At 40.1% G+C, this 20,767-nt stretch overlaps 1 protein-coding gene across 2 annotated transcripts; it reads right to left on the bottom strand.

The window, feature by feature from the left end:
* Positions 1 to 520: 520 nt before the first annotated feature.
* si:ch1073-184j22.1 (erythroferrone) lies at positions 521 to 16,354 on the bottom strand. Of its 2 annotated transcripts, none has more exons than XM_041262817.1 (8): positions 15,395 to 16,354; positions 12,658 to 12,780; positions 11,809 to 11,920; positions 6,841 to 7,046; positions 5,814 to 5,928; positions 3,596 to 3,686; positions 3,017 to 3,095; positions 521 to 1,737 (listed from the first exon to the last, which is right to left on the bottom strand). In XM_041262817.1, exons 1-8 carry the CDS (start codon positions 15,560 to 15,562, stop codon positions 1,639 to 1,641), a joined length of 993 nt encoding a protein of 330 aa, XP_041118751.1. In that variant the 5' UTR covers positions 15,563 to 16,354; the 3' UTR covers positions 521 to 1,638. The 2 variants fall into 2 exon arrangements, with proteins under 2 accessions (XP_041118751.1, XP_041118752.1); XM_041262818.1 differs by having other exon boundaries at positions 5,814 to 5,925.
* Between the last annotated feature and the right edge of the window lie 4,413 nt (positions 16,355 to 20,767).

Raw genomic sequence — 20,767 nt, 5'->3', positions numbered from 1 at the left:
TTTTGAAAGCAGTGGCGTCCAGAAGATCTTAAAATCAGTAAGAGAATTGGGTTCCAGGAAGCTGGAGTTATAACACTCAACATAGTGTCTGCACATGGCTATGATGAAGTACTACTTTTGTCATTATATATTCCAATGCTGATTAAATCTGTCTTTAGAGATTCCTGGATTTAGCGGCTCTATGATTTTGACAGCCAGTAAATCCCAGTTTGAGGGAATCTGATTTCAGGGAGAGCTAAATATTCAGGTACTGGGCCGCTGCTCAGCTTGTACTCATTTGTGCCCCCGCAGCTGTGGAGTGCAGACAGCAGTGTACTTATCAGCTCCCATTGATAAGAGCAGCCCAGCCCTCCAGTGTCTCTGATTCCTCACAGATGTGGACGAGAGTTATCCGGGCAGGCCTGAATCTCTGCCAATGGATTCACACTCGCCTTCCCTCGCCTCAAAAACAAATTGTGATGTACAAAAACAGTCTGGAAATGTGTTGCGAGTTATTCTTAACTGACAGTGCTGTAGATCTGAGACTGGCATGTTAGGCTAGTGTCCTTTATTAAGGTGCAGGGTAATGACAGTGCTGGAGAGCTGAGAATGGAGTGTATTGTGCTTAAATTGTTTACTGACAGGGCACATAGTACACAGAATTCAAAAGACACACATTTAACATATCTACACAAACCAAGCACAATATAATGCCAATATTTATTCAGATCAGAAGCAATAAATATAGTTTTTAGGTGAATACTTAAATTGTATTATAGTCCTTTTTATGGTTCATAGTGGAATACCGAGTTTTTTAACATTTTTTATGTAGTTCGTGATAGACATGTTTAACAGGCTAGATGAACCAAAGGGGTAGTAAAAATATCTTTAAGCATTGAATTTGAAACTAGTATTTTTCAGTTATATCACATCATCGCTGAACTTGAAAAAGTACACATCTTTGAATATTAGTTTTCAAAGTAATTGTCTATTTACAAATGTAAGGCAAATAAGACCAATGTTTTAGCGCCTTTATTAAACAAGACGGCACTAGCCAGAATGCATGTCTACTTTAGTTTGGGGTTGAACTAATTCAACAGATACCTTGACAGGAAAAGCCACAGCTGTATTGTATTGTATTGGAGCATTTTACATAACTTGGGGTATCCAAGGAGTACCCCTGAAAATCCAAGACACAGGTGCTGTAAAATGCACAAATGAAATCCATCTGTGGCGTATCCCCTTGAATAAATCAAGCCCTTTTAGTTTTTACCTTAGAATTTATGATACTTTGAAGATATTTACAAACATAACTTAAACAAGAGTCTCCAGCTCCAGGGAGCTGTGGTATGAAAACGCTGCCAGTGAAAAGACAGTCCTGGGTTTTCAATAGCCATCTCACTGCCAAGGCGGCCGCAATGCTGCAGTTACTGTACTGAAATACAAAAATGCTTCCTTGGCTTTTAAACTGGAGTCTGCCATCCGGTCAACAACCAAGACACATTCTCAGTTCCTGTCTGTGAACTCTGGGGTCTCTTGTCTGGTTTGGTGGACTCGTCTTTTTTCCTCTTTGAGAGAAAGATCATTTTTACATTCCTTGGCACGTTTCTGCAGAAAGTCAGATTCGCTGGTGAAAGAAGTAGGTGTGGTCCCCAGGAGTCACACACCCAATAGAATCCCTGAGAAGTTTGACCCCTTCTGTATAAAGAGGGCGGAGCCGGTGCCATTGTCCACAAAGACAGAGATATACTGACCGACCTAGAGGGAGAGAGAGGGATTTTACTGGTTGGGAAATATTTCTCCTAAGAACTGGTTTTCTACACAGCTTCTAAGCTCCTGTTTTATACACAGCAATTGATCTGGGACACAAACAGGTGACCAGAAGTTTTTTAAGTGCCCGAGCTTGGTCAGAAAACAAGGACACACTGCCTACTCACAGGGCTAGCTTTACCTCATAATTTACAGAATGTTTTCCAGTACAACTATTTTAGACAGCATTCTGTTTAAAAATAGATATTTGGTCACATTGCATTCTGGGTAAAGTGGCCTAAGGCGATAAGCCACAATGCATTCTGGTTCTAATCAGTTTGCAGACAAAAAGATAGTAGCAACCGATGCAATCATAATCAAATATGTTATTTAAAGGGCATCATGTTGTTCTATCAGCTGACTACACAATGGGCTGGCGGAAGATGAAACGCATTTCATCAAGGCTATTGGTTAACAGGTAATTTCATCTTGAGATCTATAGTGTCTCTGGCTCAAACCTCAAAGAGCATCCAAATGTACAGCTGCTCAGAGGGTTTCAACATCTGCTTCCTTGTCAGGACCTCGCCCTGAGATAAATGCTATCATCCATACATTTAAACGCTAAATTATAAATTCAACTCTAAGTCAAGTGTGTTGACGTTTTGACTAATGCCTTCAACACCGATTGAAGCAGAGCTTGACTTTCTTCTAATTTTACTTCAGAGTTCAGCTGTTTCTTCCTTAACAAAACATAATGATTCCACTTTTTTTTAAGAAAAAAACTATTACAAAGACTTCCAGGAGCTTTTTGACCATTTGGCACTATAAGAAACTACAAAGTCATTACCACATAAATAAGGTAGTGATTGAAGAAGAACCCCGGACCAAGGTTCAGAAACCAGCAATGTTAAACAAGCTGGTTGTAGAATAATAGTGATAATGGCATTGTTGGGTATTAATGAAACTCTCAAGCAAAACAATCCTGAGACAGAGGCTGCTGCACTGATTCACAGCAAAGATTTCCTACTTTTTTTTTTTTTTTTTTTTTAGAAAATAGTCACTTCATTTTTCAATTTCCTTATATCTACTGACAATGTTAAGAAGAGCTTAGCGGGACGTATTTCTTTTATGAAAACGCAACACTAGGTGGAGATTATAATTACCAGTTTTGTAATCCGTGCATAAAGTGATTGAAACAAAGAGTAAAACATGAACGAAACACAGTAAGTGAGCAGGCGTGGCAGGTAAGTAAGGCTTTGTCATTTCAAGGGTTACTGTGGCTCAGTACCTGCAGATACAAGGTGCCTGTGGCCAAGACTGTGAAGAGACTCCCAGCAGACCCCCCTCCAGCTATCGTCTCTAAGGACCTGGGTAGAGACAGGAGAAGGCATTCATTCTGGTGTGTTTACACTTACAACTCAAATCTGAACACGGCATTAAACTGACCACTGCAGAACTACAAAAAGACCTGGAGAACCACTTATCCAATTGTCATGAAACTTGGTACTGTACTAACATTATTTAGCATAAGTTATTGTGAATATTTTTGTATATGTCTAGAAAAACGCTAGTCAAACATTTTATTTTAATGTCTTATTATATAGTAGTCTGCACATACTGTTAATATTTGTCACAGTTTGTAAATATATACAGTACTGCCACATTATCGAAACCGGGACTGGTATTTCCCACTTTTCGTCCCTCAGACCCCTCACTTACTAAATATCTTGGTAACCCTGAATAGATCATTTTCTCTTCTTCACAGTGATGCTCAGGATTTTAATAAGCAATCAATCCCACAAGTTTATTTATTTACTGCAGGACTGAATGGCTTTGTGAAACAGTAGACAGGGACAGCGGCACTCACATGTTGCGCTGGCAGAGGGACTGGATACAGATGGAGACCCGGATGCAGTCTCCCGGTCTGGGCTGCAGCTTCTTGTGACACTCTCTGTGCTCTGTGGAGAGGGGGGGGGGGGGGGGTCATACACTGGACATTAGAAAATAGAGTACTGGCAGGAAAAACACAGAATCTCTCGAACTGCATTGAATTAAATGTCATAGTGCATTAGTAACATGTTACAGTAATCGGATTACAAATTTTCAGTAACTTGTAACTGTAATGTTTTCTAATGTTTGTAACTGTAACCTTTTCACTCAGGTAATGTAAAAAATAAAGTAGTTACTTTTTTGTTACAGTCAAAAAAAGGACTGGCTAATGCATAACATGGAAATCAGAAATCACTTCAAAAGACCAGATCAAACATGTCACACGAACAAGCTTTTCATATCGTCGTGCAACAATGGCATCAGAGGAGGGAATGAGCGTGTTTGAAGCTGGATCGCCATAGAAGTAATAAACACTATTAGGGACCCTTTCCAAGACATTACTACAGGCAGGGTAAAACACAGCATCTCTGTTAAACTACAACAGTGAGTGTTAAAGGGTTTAGTGCCCACGTAATGTGAGGGCCAAGGCATGTAGAGCGAGGGATGGATCCATGGAGCTTCCTCAGGAGTACACAGACAGGCGGATCAGAAACACGCACGAATGGCTCAGCTTTGAGATCAATCAGCTACCAGGAACTGGACGAGCATTGATGGGCCTAGTGGCCTCCTCTCGCCCGTAAGTGTTCTTTGTGACTGCATAAGTACGCTGATGGATTGCAAATACCATAAAAAGACCAATAAAAAAGATGAGATGCCAAACTCATTTTACTAGTGACCTGAGCTGTATTTGAACCTAGGCCTCCAAGATTGAAAAGCATGATAAACTATACTATTATTATGGCTATACCCAGTTTCTTATAAGAGTTACCCCAGAATGTGTGCCTGTGTGTTTGAAGTGAGGGGATGTCTTGCTGCCTGTGTTCTAGGCACACTTTGTTTCTGTGCTGCTACCCCTTTAAGAGGGTCAGGTCCGTTGCCTGATTCCAGGGAGGATGAGCTGGTTCTCTGGGTGGGAATTCTGGGGAAGGGAACCCACCCAGTTGTCTGGCACAAGCAGCCTCTTATCTGGGGAGACACACCCCAGCACACAGCCAGCACCCTGGGTCGGCAGTGTATTTCCATAAAGAGACTGTGTGAAAGGAGTCTGGTTCTCAAAAGGGAGGGAGGGGGGGGGGGGGGGAACCTGTCCTCAAAGGATTATTAGTTGTATTACTTTGATCATTAACCCTTATAAAAGTTTACTACAGTCACTTTACAATTTTTCCTTGCTTTTCCTGTGGTTATACTATGCAGTTCACTATGGTTTGTCATGTGTATTAATATGCTTTGCCATATCTCTCTGGACTTTACAATGCGTAACAATGGTCTCACTGTGCGTTATTACAGCCATAAACTGGGATTTGTCTACAAAATATAGGTTGATTTCACAAGCAATGACCATTTTTCAAGGATTAGAAATGATTATTCTTAACAGTGTTTAAATTATAAGAACAACTCCTGCTGCAATATCTTCAATATTGCAACACAAGCAACTAGCTTGTTTGAGACCAAATCCTGTTGCAGGACCTTGTTCAATGTAATAATTAAGAACATGGTTGGACGACCTGGACTGTACGTGCTGACAGTGCTGACCTGTGGCACAACAGTCTTTTGAAGCAACACGTGTGACAGGAATGTGAAACAAATTTAAACAGTAAGCAGCATTTAAATCCACCAGCGTTTAGAAAACTGAATAACAAGCTAGGTGTCCAGTTTAAGCCACTTCACCACATAAGACACAACTGGAAAGTTGCAGTGAAGGTTAATCCCAGAGTATAAAGGCTATGGTAATGGAGACAAGATTAAAAGACAGGGCAAGAAAGAAGTATTTGGAATCTAAGTATTCAAAACTTTCTATTTTTACTCATAGGGTAATCATACATGACACAGTTTTATTTAGGCACTGAGTTCTGTTAAATTCTGATGAGTCAAATTGTGCGCTAGCAAGGGATGAAGCCACATGGCACAAAGATTTTGTTGTTTTCTGGTGTGCACCAGTTCTCAAGGATGATCCTTTCTTGGCACTTTGCAGAAGTAGGACGGAGAGACAGTGCCTGTAACCAGCCAGGATGGAGATGAACAGGAAGGGCACTTACCAATAAGCAGACTAGCGGTGAGCTGGTAGAAGCCAGAGACTGGCGCTGTGTAGCGGCCACTGCTGATATTGAAGCCTTGCCCCCGCTGGATCAAGCTATCGCCCCCTGCTGGCTGCTAAAGGAAGGATGCAAGAGAAAACACGAGAGAGAGAGAGAGAGAGAGGGATGGTCAAGGTAATTCAAATAAATAGACACATGTCTTGTTTAATTGCAGTGGAGAAAGAATTCTCATACAAACATCAGCTTTTAAAATAAATAATAAAATAGAGAAAGAAATGTGAACTAAACTCCTATACATTGTTATCATAGTAAAATCATATAAAGTGTAATAAAGCATACAGAAGCATGGTACAGCATTGAGAGCAAATTTAAAACCATGGTAAGCGTGGGGAAAACTGCATAATGGCAATGGTAAACTCTTATAAGGGTCACTACACAGAGATTGTGTTTAATCTGCAGGTGATAATGATGTAATAATTTCAAAGCAGATGGAAGAGGCTAAAGGTGTTTAAATTGTTTCTTGCTCATTTTATAACATTGTTCTACTCCATATACATTTTTATCCACACAATTTAACAGGTCTGTTGTTATTTTTACATGTATTTTATGTTTTTATTTTGATTCATAATTCATAAACTGATGGTGAAAAAAGAATATCATTAAAAAGTTGGCATGAAAAACAAAATATTCTACAATTTAGCATTTGCTGTTTTTCAGGTAAGCATTTCAATATTTAGGAACATTTATTATATAATAACTAGAGAAAATTATCAGTTTTATGTGACAACACTATTATTTTTTATTTTACTTTTTTGCTTTAATGCATAACATGTTTAAATCATGAAATACAGTACCTACTGTGACATGCCATGAAATAAGCCATTTTTTTACAACGAAAATAAGCCCTCATGATAATGAACTAGGAATTTGCATTTGAAAAATCTGCACATCCCCAAAAAGAAAGAAAGGGAAAAAGCTGTTCTGTAACAAAGCAGAATGAGGGTGGTACTGAACGGTGTCCACTCACAAAGGTGAAGTCGCTGAGCTCCAGCAAACTGCGTCTGCGCACCATGCTGTTGCCCTTGAGTTGGCAGTGGAAGGCGGTCTGTACGTGGTGATATGGGCTTGCCAGGGCAGGCTGCTTGTCAGTGCCCCCCAAAGGCTCGTCTCCTTGGCCGCCGCACAGCGGGCACCGCACACTTGGCTCCAGGTCTCCCCAGTGAGTTGCCGCCTCTGCCAGGAGAAACACAGAGTCAGAAAACTTCAGGAGGAAACGGCAGGAAGAGTCATTGTCCAAGCACCAGAAACATGTCAGTGTGAGTGAGGCCCATTCCTCAAAACATTGACAAATCAATTCAGATATATCTTAGGGAAACTCCCCAAATTGAACAATGAATGCCTTTGCAAACTGAGGTACTTTTAAAGGCAAAATCAAACCCTGATTGTCTATACTACACAGTGATGCTATGGTTGTAACTTTGTGAGTTTTAACTTGCTCAACTGTGGCTGCTTGCTGTTCCAGCTTACCTATGGGCTATGATTACATCACAGTCAAGTACACAGAGCTAACCAAATAATTCTAGTTAATCTTATCTAATATGTAATACTATCACTGCATGTAGCTCATATTTTCAGAATGAAACATGCCCACAATATGTTTCTTTGATTGATTGATTATATATATATATATATATATATATATATATATATATATATATATATATATATATATATATATATATATATATTTACAGCTCTGGAAAAAATTAAGAGACCACTGCAAAATTATCAGTTTCTCTGGTTTTACTATTTATAGGTATCTGTTTGGGTAAAATTAACATTTTTGTTTTATTCTATAAACTACTGACAACATTCCTCCCAAATTCCAAATAAAAATATTGTCATTTAGAGCATTTATTTGCAGAAAATGACAACTGGTCAAAATAACAAAAAAGATGCAGTGTTGTCAGACCTCGAATAATGCAAAGAAAATAAGTTCATATTCATTTTTAAACAACACAATACTAATGTTTTAGCTTAGGAAGAGTTCAGAAATCAATATTTGGTGGAATAACCCTGATTTTCAAGCACAGCTTTCATGCATCTTGGCATGTTCTCCACCAGTCTATCACATTGATGTTGGGTGACTTTATGCCACTCCTGGCGCAAAAATTCAAGCAGCTCGGCTTTGTTTGATGGCTTGTGACCATCCGTCTTCCTCTTGATCACATTCCAGAGGTTTTCAGTGGGGTTCAGGTCTGGAGATTGGGCTGGCCATGACAGGGTCTTGATCTGGTGGTCCTCCATCCACACCTTGATTGACCTGGCTGTGTGGCATGGATCATTGTCCTGCTGGAAAAACCAATCCTCAGAGTTGGGGAGCATTGTCAGAGCAGAAGGAAGCAAGTTTTCTTCCAGGACAACCTTAATGTGAAAGACTGGTGGAGAGCATGACAAGACGCATGAAAGCTGTGCTTGAAAATCAGGGTTATTCCACCAAATATTGATTTCTGAACTCTTCCTAAGTTAAAACATTAGTATTGTGTTGTTTAAAAATGAATATGAACTTATTTTCTTTGCATTGTTCGAGGTCTGACAATACTGCATCTTTTTTGTTATTTATATATATATATATATATATATAATATATATATATATATATATATATTTTCAAGCAGCACTTTTTGTTTTCAGAGTTGCTTCTGGGAGTTTGAGTCCTTGTAGCGAAAACAATTCAGAACCTTTTTGGGTTTTTTTGGACAATCCACACTTCCTGAGTGTTTTTTTTTTTTTTTTTTTTTTTTTTTTTTTTTTTTTTTTTTTAATATACAGTTGTAGTCAAAGGTTTAAACACCCAAATGAAAATTTATAATTTCTAGAATTTTTTCAAAAACAAATAATTATAGGAAAAATCTTTTATAGCAAAAGTTTTGCTTTTGTGGATGAGGAAAAGTTATAAGAAATAGATATCTACAATTATTTATTTCTGCAATTATTTTTTGCAAAACTCCAAAAATGCTAATTTAAAAGTATTCATAACCTGACAAAGAAAGCAAAATTACTAGCTAGTTGAGGCACCTTTAGCAATGGTAACCTCTTTTAAACGATTAGGATATTTGTCAATGAGCTTTTGGTGTGATTCTTTAGTGATTTTTTTACCATTCTTCAATGCAAAATTGTTCCAGTTCATTCAAATTCCGAGGACTTGTGCACAGCCTTCTTCAACTCATACCAAAGATTCTCAGTCAGATTTAGATCAGGACTTTGACTAGATCATTCCAGAACCTTGATTTTATTCTTCTTTAACCATTCTGAAGTAGATTCTGATGTGTGTTTTGGATCGCTGTCGTGTTGGAATGTCCAGTTGAGCTTTAAACCAAGTTTTGTAGCAGAGGGTTTTAGACGATTGGCCAATATCTTTTGGTATGCTCTGGATTCCATCTTACCATGTACTGAAACTAAATTTCCTGTGACATTAGAGGAAAAACAGCCCCATATAAAGATATTACCACCTCCATGCTTGACAGTAGGTATGGTGTTCTTTTCTTTGTACACCTTACCAGACTTTCTCCAAATGGAACAACTATCAGCTTAATAGCTCAATTTTTGTTTCATCACTCCACAAAACCTTTGACCAGAACTGATATCCATCATCCAAATGTCGTTTTGCAAACTTTAAGCAATTGTCCTTGTGATGTTTTCCTAAGAGTGTCTTTTTCCTTGGACTGCGACCATTGAGACCTTCACCATGCAATACTCGACCTGTGGTTGAAATGGAAACCCCAGTCCACTTGCAGCTAATTCACTCTGAATATCTTTGGCCGTCAATCTCAGATTGTTACTAATTTTCCTTGCAATTCTACTTGTTCTTCTTTCACCCAGACCGAGGGAGCATTGTGACAGCACCATAAGTCTTGTACTTTTTGATAATAGAAACAATAGTTGAAATTGGGCTAATCAAATGTTTGGAAATCTTCTTGTATCCATCTTTATGACAATAAATAATTTTATGCCTAAGGTCTTTAGATCGATCTTTACTTTTCTAGAAGTAGGTTCTGCATTATCATACTGACATTTCCAGCACCTTGTAGACAATACTATCATAGCATCAAAGGGTATGAATATTTTTGAATTACCATTTTTGGAGTTTTGCAAAAATTGCTGAAATAAATAATTGTAGACATCTATTTCTTGTACTTTTTTTCCTCATCTACAAAAGCAAGACTTTTGCTACAAAAGATTTTACATAATTCTTTGTTTTCAAAACATTTCTAGAAATAATACATTTCCATTGGGGTATGTAAACTTTTGACTACAGCTGTATATTTCTCCAGAAAAAAAATTAAAATGAAAAAAAAAAATTACATAAAGGTTTGCCATTTATTTTCTTTAGAAGAACTCAAACTTCCAAAAGCTTCACCGATTGACTTTTGCTTCAAATATCGGGATAATTGCTTTGTCTTCCATCTGTTGTTCCTACAGAACAGGTGAACTGGTAAACCATCACTAGCCCTAATTTTAAAGTTATCTGGGGTACTGAAAAGTACAGTAGTAAACATGACAGGCATTTAATATACTATTCATTTTGCTACAAAATATCCCACCTCCCGGTTCAGGGCCAACATAATACCTGTCCAGTCTCTGCTGGAGGGGTAGTGTACTGTACAGGACAAGTAGACTACTGTTCACGATCCACAAGGTGTAATCAAGTGAGCAAGTGTCTCTGGTGAGGAGGTATAATGCTTATTGCAAGGTTATTACAATATCTCTGAAATTATTATCAGTCAGATGCTTTTATCCAAAACAACCTACAGTGACTAGGGGGTGAATTATGCAACAACAACGGTTGCAGAGACACTTACAATAGGACCTCAGTTTTACTTCCCATTCGAAGGACAGAGCACAAGGAGGTTAAGTGTCTCTTTTTCCAGGGTCTATACCCTGGGTTTGGGATGTCTGTAGAAGAACCATGTTCTTAACACAGGCAAAAAGAAGCACTACTAAAAGCCCAGTAGCTCTACAGCACTGAAACCGGGTAAACGGGTCTACTTACTCGTTGTAAATCATCGCACCTGCAGGTTTCAACTCCTGCAATGAAAGTAATCTTCCAAAAATGAAGGTGTGGAGAAGAATACCAAGATAATTTCAAACCATAGTCCCCCGCCCCCTACCCTGCAGGAGAGACAATGCCCCCAGGAGGAATCTGTGGAATTCCTCACCGGAGCCAAGTCCCATCCAGCTCCAGAAAATTACCCTTATTATAGGATCAGACCAGAGTGGGGCTGCCAGCTCCATCACTCCGGCATCAAAAACATTCTTGAAATCACGGTCCAAGGTGACGCTGTTGCTGGTTTAGCCTTGACTAAAGTGAAGGCACCAGATAGAAATGAATGGAGAGCTTAGTAAGAGGCAGGGTGAATGGAGTGATTTGGTGCTAAGGAGATGCTGGAGAGAGTATTTAGTCAATTATTATATGACAGGTGGAATTTGTCTGCCAATCACTTGCATTATAATTCCAAATCCTGTTATTCTGTGATAAAACCACATGGTATGGTTTGAATAAACAAACATCTTAAAGAGTCATGTGATAGCATAGAACATAAGAACATAAATATACGCCTCTCCGATTCCTAGTAACTGACTGATCTCAAAACATAGTCAAGTCAGGTCTTAAAGGATCCCAGTGATTCAGCATCACCAGCATGACTAGGTAACCTATTCCATACCCTCACCAACTATGAAGAAGTGGCTCCTATGCTCTGTGCTTAGTCTACACTTCATTTCCAGTTGTCTGGTTTCTGACAGCAATGAGTATGTTACAACACTGTAACATCATGCTTCTGCCCAGTTCTGTATGCAACCTTCGGTGGAAGTTTTTAATTAAAAACCAGGATCAAACATGGGAAAAAAAAACATATGACAGCTAGAACTACAGTAGAGTGTTCTTGAAGACAATCTCACATCTGACTCATCAGGACCTCAGCCCAATTCTTACCTTTCAGCAGGGTTCTAAACTCCTCCAGCAGCTCCTCTGGAGGGAGAGCTGGGCCGGGCAGGCCGGGGGGGCCTGGTGGCCCTGGAGGCCCTGGGGGGCCAGGCTGCCCATGCTGGGTGAGGAAGGACACAGAGCAACGAGTTAGCAAACTGAGACAACACAACAGAGACTGAAACCCACTGCTCTAAATCCACATGGCAGGTACAGAAAAGGCAAGGCACTGACCTCATTTCAGCTTCCTTAGTTGATTCAACAGAAAAACACAAGGGTCCAGGTAAGGCTGTGCACATACTCAAAGTTACTGAGCAATTCCCTTTATGTTGTTTAAAGCTGTTATGTATTTTTATTAAATTGAATAAAATGTGCATATTATTTACCCTTGTTTACCAACTAATGACAACCTGACAGTGTGATTTAATATAGAACCTGTCGTGATCAAATTAACCAAAACCTCAAATATTTTACATGTGATTATTTGTCCTATCTATTTTTTTTATCCTTTTGATATAAAACCCTTTTGATTTCCCTTTGCTTGTTTTCAGTGGTGGTAGATCACTAAGGTATGGCTAAGGAAAGGTCACATGTGTGTGATGCCTCAGTTGCATTTGCTAGTTTATTTTCCATGTCGGTTTACAAGCCCAGTGTGTGTCTGAAACAGTTCAGTGTCCATGCTTTTCCCGTCCTTGGCCTCTCTTTTTGAGACTGCCTCTTTGTGTTGTGGATACTACCAGACCCATCGGGAAACAGGAGTCATTGGCTCTCTGAAATAATGTGGATTTTCCTTCATCTCGTGGGATTTGGCTAGTCTCTGTCCCTAGGCTGTTCCTGCATACCCTTCCCCTCACTCACCTGCTGGTTCTGCCCTCTGTGTCGATTCCCCTTCCTCCCATTCACCCCTTTGTTGGAATTATTCTTGAAAAACAGCCAGGTGATCTTGGGGTCCACGAAGTGAGACTCTGGGGGGGCAGTATCCTGTAGAGAAGGAAGTAGGACGTTACCATGAATATCAAGTAATAAGACAGATAGACAGTGGGACAGAAAGTGATTGATACATTTGGAATAGACAAAAGAGTGGAAGTCCATGGAAATGCTAGGATTCTAGAATGCTCTACATTTAAACCTTACTGGGAATACTATGCCAGTTAAGTACAGCTCACTTCAAAAGGCAAAAGGTCCAGAGCAACACAGAGAGGGGTAAAGGTATGGAATGGGCTACCTTGTCATGATGTTGAGGCAGAACCACTTGGATTCTTTAAGACCCAACTTGACAAAGTTCTGAGATCAATCAGATACTAGAAACCGGACAAGCTTAGAAGGGCCGAATAGCCTCGACTCGATCATACAGTTTTTTATGTTAAGAAGTGGAAGTGACATTTAATATACCATATATTCATGCAAATAGGCTTTTACTTGTTTTTCTTTGATAAGGCTTTAGGTTTCATATATAAACCCATGTGTCTCTGTTTAAAAGCGTATATTTGCTTGTAACTGGAGAAAGGATATTCACAGGAGTTCAAAGTTTAGAAATACTAAAGGTAATAAATCCAATGACAAACATTTCTCTAAATTCAGCAATAATGTTTCATATCAAGCTCAGGACTGTGTTAGAAATCCATGACCCGCAGGAGAATGATTTTATAACACAGCTGCTGGAACAACACACCCAGTTACTGAGAACACCCATCCTGCTTGCAATCTAATCTCAGAAGCCAGTCTAGCATGGTCCAGTCAACCTTCTCTTCTAAAGGTTCGCTGCAGTGTAGCATGGTAAAAGCATAAAAAAGTGCAGGAAATGCATGATGAAGTAGAGGCAAAAGGAAATGGGAAACATGCATGGTAAAGCATTGTAGAATTGTAAAAAAAAATAATAATGATAAGCCCCCAGCCAAGGTCTGCAACTCAGCACGACCATGATTCAAACCAGCAAGCTCCTGACTGCATGATCATCCTGCAGGCACATGGCTGTATTGGATTAGCCACCAAGGAGATTTTAAAGTTGGAGAATCGTTGTTGATTTCTTTAAGTTATCATGATATCTATTAAACACATGATAGTGCTAAATTTAGAAATACTAAAAGAAATGTAATAAATTCAAAGACAAACTGTAAGACATTGAAGAGGACACCTACTCAAAATGTTTATCAGTGAACTTATTAGTGTTTCTAAAGACATAAAAGAGACTTCTAGTGGAATATTTTGTCACTGAATTAATTACATTTCTTTTCATTTTTTCAGTTTCAAGATGACCACTTTATTTAGTAATATGAGACAGAATGTACAGTTGAGCAAATTTCATATTACACCCAGAGAAAGCCCTTTACTGCGTGCCAAAAAGGCAACTAGACCAAGAACAAGGAGAAGACTGACAGGCCAGACATAAAACAACAAGACCTGTCAGTAAGGAAAGCATTCCTATGGGAAGCACCAATGTGTAATATTGTAAATGCAGTTGCAGCTCTTTACTGATAGAAATCGAAAATATTGGCTTGCTTTCATTCTATTAATGTTTTATATTCTTTAAACAAATCCTATCAGGACCATTTATCCCACAACACCCAGGGTTATAACACAACACCTCACTGAAGGCTCTTTACATTAACGAAGGTTGATGTAATCAATGTAGTTTAGTGCTGTTTGTGATCACTGGTATAAATAGAGGCTACAGCATGGGCGTTCATAATCCTATAGTTATTCCATGAACGAGGATACTCGAATAGCCCAGGAGCCCCTTGAATAAATGGAAGATACATAAAAATGTGATTCGGAAATATTCACTCAGGATCAGCGAATATGAATAGTGGGGACATCGTATTTGCTAAAATATGCTCTTACCAATAAAGGACACTTTGGACGAGCACTGATAAGGGTTACACAGCATGGGAAATACTAAATCACTAAAGGCAGCGACCTCTCTCCTGACCTCCACTCTTTCCTGCACTATTTTGACTAGATGACTCTCCCGTCCTGCCTCTGATTCCTTCTCCTGAACTCCACTCTATAGATGGCTCATTGTGACTCTCTTTCTAGATTCCATTATTTAATATATACATATTGACATGAACATGAAATAAGTATTGCCAACAATTAAAAAAAAAATTACATAAAATTAATTTGCATTAATTTATATCAATAGATAGCAAACACATTAGGTCTGACCATCTCTCTCTCGCTGAAAAGAAACGTTCACTCAATACTATTACAAGTCAGTCTTGCCAACCACACTATGATAGTACTGTAATAAATTACTCAAAAAACAAATCTGATTGAATATAATTGGCAACTATAACCACTGGTGAACTTAAGAACACTCAGCATAGATACTCACAGTGATGTTGACACATTCCCTGCCTGGGAAAAAGTAGTCAAAGTGAAGAATACTTCTGTCTGCCTGTCTAAGCATGAGCCATATGTTTTTAAAGTACATCTTCTTCCCATCACAAACACATAAAAATTGGCAAAAGGTGAGGATGAATGGCAAAACAGGACGCATGACAAGGCTGGACACAAAAAAGTCAAATACATGAATTTGCTTTTACACAGTTAGTTGTATAAACGTCTCTAAGGGATAACACTGACATGAACGTACCGGGTTGTTGAGGCTGGGTTGGGCAGTGGACTCCCTGCCACTCTCCTCTGTCCTCTGTGTGTGCCAGTCTGGGTTGCCCCTCACTCCCCTCTCCGCGCTGCCTCCCCACACTAGCAGCATGCAGAGCAGGGGCAGCATGGCCCGGCGCATCTCTGAACCTCGGGGCATCTCCCTGTCTCCGCTCTATGCCTACTACGCCTCTTCTATATGGGTCACTAGTTTCACTCGTTTTGTTCTGCTCTTCCTCTTTGTTCTCACGTTCCTACTCTCTCCCTCCCTGTTCTTATTTACTTTTCCACTTTTATTTTAGTCCCTTTAACAAACTTCTTAACATTTCCTTTTATTACCTTGTTGGGTTTTAGAAAATCCCTTTACCTATGATTGCTTTTTCTACTGTTCACTTTACTTTCCTCTTCCTTGCTGCCCCCCTCCTCTCGTGTCCTGTGGTGCTGAGGAGCCTCTCACTGTGCAGAGAAGCCCAGGGCACAGCAAACAGGGAGCCCCCCCATTCTGAAGGAAAGCTGGGACATCTTGGTAAGACACTCAGGGGAGAGCCACATCTCTTCAGGGAACCACCACAAGAGTCTTGTTCCAATCCGTGCTCAACACTGAAGGTTTAGGTCTTCAGCACTGGAAGATCTAGATGGCTTTTTTATTTCCAGTGTCCCCTCAGAACGCCCAGTCTAGATACAGACAGCCGGGCTGGAATCAGCTGGTAAATTGAAGCTGTCAGTGCAGAACCTCCGGGCTGCAGAGATCTGATCCCTCTCTCTCTTCACCATGAAATACAGGAATGAACAGCATGCAGGAAGCTACTGCCTGTTTATGCAGAATATCTGGTCTCACTTTCTCCGTTTTCTTCACTCCCTGGCTCTCCCTATCTCTCTTTCAATCTCCTCCAGCTGTCAGTCTGTCTGTATATCACACTCTCTCTCTCTCTCTCTCTCTCTCTCTCTTTGCACGTTATAACCATCTTGTCTAACTATGTGTTGCATTTTAAGAGTTCACAAAGACATTTGGTTTCCCCTGGGTCCTACTGTCTCTCAGTTTAGAGCAGCAAGAAAACTTTGAACCCCCCCACTGTGGCATATGAGAAAGACACATCAAAGCAAAGGAAGTCTCATTAGTCAACTGGAATCTCATGGGTTTTGTAGTAGTTTTGTATGGTGCAATAGGAAATTAATACAAAGTTCCCAGTTTCACCTGTACATTCACAACGGAAGCATAACTAAAGTGGGGCCTGAAGCAAGCACAACAGTTCAGTTTTATGCAGGGGCTGTACCAGTTCAGATATTCCAGGCTGAGAGACTAGTGCGCTGTAAACACTCAAATTCCACACCTCCATCTGCTCATTGAAACCAGTCTATAAAACTGTTATTTCTCATTCCAATATCAAACTGCCTGCAGTCTGCAATCCAATATGCAACAGTACCCCACACAAAGGGAAAATATTGCCTCTCTGTATCACTTTTTCACCTACCTTCAACATTTCTGTGTTGTTCAACTCATGTGGTTTACAAGCAGCTGCGTTGGTTCAGTAAGCACATTGAGAGATACAGTTTATGCTAAAGTGTATAAGAACATAAGAACATTTCAGCCCACCAGTGCTCATCCAGTGTTGGGTCTTAAAGGATCCCAATGATTCAGCATCAACAGCATGGACAGTTACTCTTCTACCTATGAGTCTCTCTCCACTTAATTTCAAACTGGGTCCTCTGTTCCTGGTTTCTGTGCTGCAACGAACGTTTTAGCTAGGGTTAAATTAGTCAACTCCTTTAAAGATTTTAAAGACTTCAATCAAGTCCCCCCTAATTTTTTTTGTTCTAAACTTAATAAACACAGTCCCGTCAATCCCTTTAGCGCATTCCTTGAAACCCTGGGATTAGTCTGGTTGCTCTTTGCTGGACTCTCTCCAGGGGCACAATGTGCTTTTTGCAATGCGGTGTCCAGAATTAAACACATTTGAAGACATTGAAAAACAATTTTAGTCAAAACATTTGTCATTGAATTTTAGTTTCTGTTAGTGTTTCTAGATTCAACACTAGTGAGTTATGGATGACAGATTTCAATTCTCATTGCGATCTCAACACTTTGGTTAGCAAAGATAGCAGCTCATAGGTGCAGTCACTCGGATTGCATAGATTATCAGCAGCCAATTGCTGAGGTTTAACTGGGAAGGGTGTAACATGCAATGTTGTGGGATGCACTGCCGTTACAGAGTGGGACCCCTGTCGGTGAGATGAGATGAGGTTATCTATAATCATGAATGCAGACGAGCCCGGCTCTTTTACACTGTGGTTAAGATGCTTTCTTGCGGTGTGGTTTATTAACCCAAGACATTCTGTCTTCCATTGCTTGGCTACAGCAGGTGTCAAACTAACCGGTAGTCATTTTTCTCAAATTCGAATACTTTCTACCAGTCTTGGGCTAACCAAGGCCCCTGGATGTGAGAGACTATCTGAATTCTAGAAACTCCCCACTGTTGCAGCCTTAACAGGAAAACAAACATGAAACTGCAGAAATGAGCACACCCCACCCTGCCTTATCAACCAGCACCTGGATATTCATGTATTTCTTTTGGCCTTCATTAGAATAAAGAGTGGGAGAACTACTACAGGAACAGGACTAAATTACTTTTTCTGTTCCAAATGTTGTCATGCCAGTGTTCAGATCTAGACACTAACACAGGAGTGACTCAGTGAATGACCTCCATGACCTTTAGAAGGACATCAATCATGGTAGTCAATAGGTGCCTCTAGTTTTTTATATCCCGCATTTACTGAGATAATAATTTTTTAAGGTCCTCATTCCAAAAATGGAGAGCCTAAGTGTTGATTGTGTCTGTCTGTCTGCCACACCGTACAAGGTAGAAGCGATAACTGCCTTGACTTTGTCCAAATCTTTAATGGCTGTATATACTCTCAGCCACCTACGTACATTTCTGATTGCCCGACTGACTCGTTTTAATACAAATATCTTTTACATGTGGTCCCCTGTGCGTGCGTGCACTGGTTTTAAATGGGCCCTTTTTGTAGCTGTCACAAGTCTGCTCCGTTTTCTTTGTTTTTTTCACTTAGCTGTAAAAAGAGAAAAACAAAATGACTCAAATTTAGATTGGTAATGATGAATTCAGATACAGTGCTGTATTTGTAGACAGTGACATCTAGTGGTGAAAGCCAATATGTACGTGTTGCAATCTAAAAGGTCTGTAGCAAGTTTGGAGTTCATGATAAATGTTGGGGAAGATCTGAGAAAATGCAAGGCAGTAATCGCGTTCACTCCATAGAGTTTGACAGACAGTCAGACAGATGATACAGGATACAGTTCCAAAATAAATGTGCAATTGTTTCGGTATAGATATTACTGAATGAACAGATAAGTTCAATGCAACTTAAAACTGATCTTTATGTTTGCCTAAAATGATCTTGGTATTGTCTAACAATAAAAATTATTTCCATTACATGACAGTAGGTGTTAAAACTTCATGCTGATTCTGGACTCTCGCCACGAATAGCACCAACTAAGACATATTTATTTTACTGTAAACTAATGTGATACATCTAATGATATAGATAGCCTTCTGCCTGGTGTTGATGGTTGAAGTGTAATGCTGGCTCCAGGGATCAGTCTATTTGCCTCCTTGGTGTATCAGCACACACAACGGCTGCAACGCTGGCTCCAAGTATCAACCACAGTGTGTCCTCCCTAGCACATTGCATAACAACCGTCTCGACTAAGATGAGTAGGGTGCTTCTCTTGGGTCTTCAAGTGGGCACCTTCCATCCTTGGTGTTTTTTCAACTAGCTCACGATACCTTAAGAGGGCTCGACCTTGAATCTGACGTCCCAGCATCACCCCCCTCTGTCCCCCACTCAGCTAAGCCCAGCTTACTTACCTTCCTTTACATCAACATTTGTTTTCTACTGTGCTTGAGGCCCCCAACCAGAATCTTTTCATCTCAACCATAGCCAGCTGATGCTCCTCTCTGCTGCTTCAGATAATGTGTCACATCTCTTGACCGCTGAATGCAATGTCTCTGAGAAACCAGGTTGTGGAGTGTGCCACAAATCATCGACAACCCACCTCCACTGGGTAAACTCGGACTCTCTATCCTCACTGTTCCGCTTCAGCAGCTAGTTGAGTGTACTGAAGTTTCTTCCTTTCATACGCCTCATCCACAGCATCCTCCCATGGCACTGTTAACTCTACCAGGTGGTGGCAATCTCAGGTGGGAAAATAAGCCGTTGTCCAACATCTGCCAGCATTTTCCAGTCTCTAGCAGATTCCAGTTGTCCTAGGTGAGTTTCGGTTTTAATACCTTGTTGTTGTTCTTCGTGGGTCATATATTGCTGGCATTGGTGACAACCTGTTGGTCATGCTGTGCTTGCCTTCCAATGCTAAGGTCAAACATCGCAGCACCTGATCATGACACCAAGTAAACCATCCTTAGCTAAGACCCACCTTACATCCTGTCAAAATGTGCCTTAATGTAGCTGGCGACGAACACAAAGGACACCGTGGATCCTCTCCTATCCATAGATTAAGGTTCTGTGGTGATGGAAGAACATCATATGCTGCCCTGATGAGGAAACTGATCCTGCTGTTCCATTTGTTCATAGGTCTTGCCAGCCGATCTTGCATTGTTCCACACTCTTCCATCTCATCCATTCTCCCTGCTTGGCTTGGGAAACTGCCTTTACGCAGCTCATCCTGTCCTTGTTGACTACCAGCTTCCTCCACTGAGCTGGGGCTGCTTTGTGCCATGTAGGAGGAGCTGAACTGAGACCAATGCCTCTTCTTCCATGCTGTACTTGCCCCATGATATTACTGTTACAAAGGGCAGCCATTGCATCTTTCACAGCTTCCTTTGCTGCCCACTTTCTTCCAGTTTTCAACACAGGTGCTGCCTCCCTCACACATTCGTGTTGTGACTCAAGCAATGTCATTTCCAATCAAACCTTGGCGCATTTAAACTCCTCCGTTAGAGGGAGTCTGGGGGCTGCAGTATACCTTTACCATACAGTCCCATCGTGCTGAGGCAGCGTGGAACTCCTAACCATTTCCTGACGCACAATCTGCTTCCAGACAACAAAAACAACCCATATCTACTTCACTAGCCCCTTTAACGAATCCTTATTATTTTATTTACTGCATTAAATATTGTTTGGATATATTTTAAAGATTATAATTTACATTGTAAAACAACATAATAATTAGTGTTAAATTATCAATGGTGCGGAGTATAGAAATAGTCAAAGAAATTCGAAAAGACACTAAATAACAATGACATACATTTCGACTTTCAATGTCAAAAATACTTAGATTCAAAACGTTTGTCGTATTTGGTTTCTTTTACAGGACATTATCACGTAT

The sequence above is a fragment of the Polyodon spathula genome, chromosome 11, assembly GCF_017654505.1.
Source record: "Polyodon spathula isolate WHYD16114869_AA chromosome 11, ASM1765450v1, whole genome shotgun sequence".
In the NCBI taxonomy this organism is placed as follows: Eukaryota; Metazoa; Chordata; class Actinopteri; order Acipenseriformes; family Polyodontidae; genus Polyodon; species Polyodon spathula.
The sequence above is the reverse complement of the archived record's forward strand: the minus strand, read 5'-3'. Positions and strand labels throughout refer to the sequence as shown.